Raw genomic sequence first — 4,216 nt, 5'->3', positions numbered from 1 at the left:
TGAGACCCCTGGGTCACTGTCACCACTTGTATTCCTTGGACTTCAGACGTCCCAGCCTCTGAAGAATAAGCAATAAATTCTGTTTTCTTTATAAATCACCCAGTTTCAAGTATTTATGTTATAAGCAACGGAAACAGACTAAGACAGTCATCTACTCCTGTACAAAAAGAACTGAAAGTCATACAAGGCCCCATTCATTGAGAAGCCCCAAGTCTGCAGAGGAAATGCCCACTTTACACATCTGTAAGCCTACGCTGCTAACAGATTTCTGAATGAGGGCACAATGTTATAGCATCAAGGGTGGCTTACCTTTGACATCAGGCTGGGCCAGGAGACAAACTCCTGAAGGTTAAGGTGAAAGAGTTGCTTATAGGTGTTTGAGAAGTCTCCTGAGGGAGTAGGGCCAAAGGTGCATCACTCCAGATGTCGCAGTACCATTTCCAGATACTATCCCTTAGATCTTGCTCCAAAGAATTCCCCATCTTGACATCGGTTTTTCTCAACTGTGAGGTGAAGGGGGTCAGACACAATGAGTTAACTGACAAGTCTAAGGCTCAGTCCCCTCATGGAAAATAAGGTAGTAATAATTCCCTTGTTTGGGTCACTGTGAGAATCTTGTTAAGGCAAATTCAATTATGGACTCCAGACTTAGGCTCATAACTTTTGAGCATCTTTTTGAAAGATTTTGAGTAATTCCTTGGTAAAGGCATTTGGAACATATTGATTTCTGACATTTATCCTGGAAATATTTCAGATGGAAAACATTGCCTCCTTTGTTGATAGTATTCAGCAATAGCCAATAGGCTTAATTCTTTGTAAAAAATGTGCCAAAAAATATGCCTTTTGACTCATGGTTCTGGCAGGTGATGAACTAAGGTAAGAGTTCATCTTATCTCACTCCACCATCCTGCCAGAACCAGGAGTCAAAGGCATATTTTATTTTTAGAATTTGTTCTATAGACACCTGGGAATCTAGGTAAGATATGAGCAAAAGGTGTTTCCATGCATAAACACTCAAGAACAAAAGGCATCTTCTTGAGTACCAGAAATAAAGACAAGATTAGAAACCAGAGAGGGAAGTGGGTAACCTGAGGCTGTGGCTACCAGGGAGAGGGGAGAACAGACTCTCAATCTCATTGATCTAAAGGTTTGGATTTTTAGTGGCCATTCAGGATATGAATGAGGCCTTGGGACCAGCAGGTATAGAGTGTTGAAAGACAGTCTCCTGCATAAATGTAGGATACTCAAAGTGTGTCTAAAAGGCATAGACTACACACAAAAAAATCTGTCCATTAGATAAAGATAAAAGATGGAGATAAAAATCTCTATTAGAGAACTAATAAGAAGTTTATCTTCCTCCAAACTCTGTTCAAAATTGTAATTCTAAAAATCTTCAATAGAATTCCTATGATGGAAAAAAAATATATAGTAGTTGAAATTAAAAATTCAAAAGGTATATTACACAAAGATTAGACCCTCTGAGTAGAAAACTAATGAACTAGAAGCCAGATCTGAGGAAACTTCTTAGACTGCAGCACTAAGAGATAAAAAGATGGAAAAAGTGAAGTGACTTGAACAGACAGAGAAGAGGAGGTCTAACACACCTCTTATACAATTTCCAGAAGTGCAGAATAGAGGGAAGGAGAGAAAGACATTACGTGAAGAGATAACAGCTATGAATCTCTCAGACGCATCGGAAGACGTGAACGCTCAGATTAAGGGAACAGAAATTCTGAGCAGGACAAAGTTAGACTAATGCACGTGGACACAGTATAATGCTACTGCAGACAGAGTCAGCAGAGGACTGAAGACAATTGAACAACACATTCAAAATTCTGAGAGAAAATTAATAAAACATATTACTCAACCAATCTATCATTCAAGAGTTGGGGCTGGGGTGTTGCAAATCAATAGAAACATTATTTGACTAAGAATATTGTTATTAGTTTCCTAGGACTTCCATAAGAAAGTACCACAAACATAGTGGCTTAAAACAACAGAAATTTGTTGTCTCAGTTCTAGAGGCGGGAAGGTCCAAATCGAGGTGTTGGGGCACCAGGCTCCCTCCGACGGTGCGGGGGTCTGTGCCTTTCTCCCGGCTTCCGGTAGCGCCAGGGGTTCCTTGTCCTGTACACGCGTCCCTCCAGTCCTCATCTCCACGTGGTGTTCTTCTTGTGTGTCTTCATGTCACCTTCCCTCTGTGTGTGTCTGTCTCTGTCTCCAAATTTCCCTTTACCAAAAAAAAAAAAACAAAAAACCCACTGGTCATACTGGATTAGGGCCCATACTGATGACCTCATCTTAACTTAGTTAAATCTGAAAAAAAAAAAAAAAAAAAAGGTCGCGCGCGCGGCTTGGGGCGGTGCTGTGCAGCCCAGGCCGCGGCCAGCTCCACCCCGGGACTGTCCAGCGAGCGCAGCGCGGCGGGAGCCAGCATCCACCGCGACCCCGGAGCAGCAGCAGCAGCAGCCACCGCGACCCCGGAGCAGCAGCAGCAGCAGCAGCCACCGCGACGCCGGAGCAGCAGCAGCAGCAGCCACAGCGACCCCGGAGCAGCAGCAGCAGCATCCACCGCGACCCCGGAGCAGCAGCAGCAGCAGCCACAGCGACCCCGGAGCAGCAGCAGCAGCAGCCACAGCGACCCCGGAGCAGCAGCAGCAGCAGCGACCCCGGAGCAGAAGCAGCAGCCGCAGCGACCCCGGAGCAGCAGCAGCAGCCACAGCGACCCCGGAGCAGCAGCAGCAGCCACAGCGACCCCGGAGCAGAAGCAGCAGCAGCAGCGACCCCGGAGCAGAAGCAGCCGCCACAGCGACCCCGGAGCAGAAGCAGCCGCCACAGCGACCCCGGAGCAGAAGCAGCCGCCGCAGCGACCCCGGGGCAGAAGCAGCAGCAGCAGCGACCCCGGAGCAGCAGCAGCCGCCACAGCGACCCCGGAGCAGCAGCAGCAGCAGCGACCCCGGAGCAGAAGCAGCAGCAACAGCGACCCCGGGGCAGAAGCAGCAGCAACAGCGACTCCGGGGCAGCAGCAGCCGCCGCAGCGACCCCGGGGCAGCAGCAGACGCCGCAGCGACCCCGGAGCAGCAGCAGACGCCGCAGCGACCCCGGAGCAGCAGCAGACGCCGCAGCGACCCCGGAGCAGAAGCAGCCGCCGCCGCCGCCGCCGCCCGCGGAGCACAGCCGAGCCGGCCAAGGCGTTGTCGATGCCGCTGAACAGAGGGAAGGAGGAGGACAAAGAGCCCCTCCTCGAGCTCTTCCTCAAGGCTGGCAGTGATGGGGAAAGCGTAGGAAAACGCCCCTTTTCCCAGAGGCTCTTCATGATTCTTTGGCTCAAAGGAGTTGTATTTAGTGCCACAACTGTTGACCTGAAAAGGATGCCTGCAGACCTGCAGAACTCGGCTCCTGGGACCCACCCGCCATTTATAACTTTTAACAATGAAGTCAAAACGGATGTCAATAAGATCGAGGAATTTCTTGAAGATGTCTCATGCCCTCCCAAGTACTTAACGCTTTCACCAGAACACCCCGCATCAAACACTGCTGGAATGGACATCTTTGCCAAATTCTCTGCATCTATCAGGAATTCAAGGCCAGAGGCTAACGAAGCACTGGAGAGGGGTCTCTTGAAAACACTGCGGAAACTGGATGAATATCTGAATTCTCCCCTCCCTGATGAACTTGATGAGACTACTATGGAGAACATTAAGTTTTCTACACGTAAATTTCTGGACGGCAATGAAATGACATTAGCTGATTGCAACCTGCTGCCCAAACAGCACATTGTCAAGGTGGTGGCCAAAAAATATCGCAACTTTGATATCCCAAAAGGAATGACTGGCATCTGGAGATACTTAACTAAGGCTTATAGTAGGGATGAGTTCACCAATACCTGTCCCAGTGGTCAGGAGGTTGAAATAGCATATAATGATGTAGCCAAAAGACTTACCAAGTAAAATAGCACTTACGAGAGAGCTATCTTTCTGTCTTCCCCTAAGAATATGCTTTTCCTAACAGACTGCTCTTATTCCTATAAAGTAGAAATTGTATTTTGCATGAACATGCAGTTATTCAAGATTAGGGCCAAGGATAGACAAGGTATAGTCGTTATCTTAAAATGTACACTCCTAAGCAGTATTGTAAAATCCTTTTACCCTGCCTACCTCCCATATCCTCCCCCCTCTCATTTGGAGACCCTCCAACACAAACTTCACTGCAGAGG

At 48.1% G+C, this 4,216-nt stretch overlaps 1 protein-coding gene across 1 annotated transcript; it reads left to right on the top strand.

Moving 5' to 3' along the window:
- Positions 1-3,197: 3,197 nt before the first annotated feature.
- Positions 3,198-3,950, top strand: LOC134378792 (chloride intracellular channel protein 4-like). The gene has a single exon (XM_063098099.1). It carries the CDS (start codon positions 3,201-3,203, stop codon positions 3,948-3,950), a length of 750 nt encoding a protein of 249 aa, XP_062954169.1. The 5' UTR covers positions 3,198-3,200.
- Positions 3,951-4,216: the final 266 nt, after the last annotated feature.

The sequence above is a fragment of the Cynocephalus volans genome, chromosome 5, assembly GCF_027409185.1.
Source record: "Cynocephalus volans isolate mCynVol1 chromosome 5, mCynVol1.pri, whole genome shotgun sequence".
Lineage (NCBI taxonomy): Eukaryota > Metazoa > Chordata > Mammalia > Dermoptera > Cynocephalidae > Cynocephalus > Cynocephalus volans.
The sequence above is the reverse complement of the archived record's forward strand: the minus strand, read 5'-3'. Positions and strand labels throughout refer to the sequence as shown.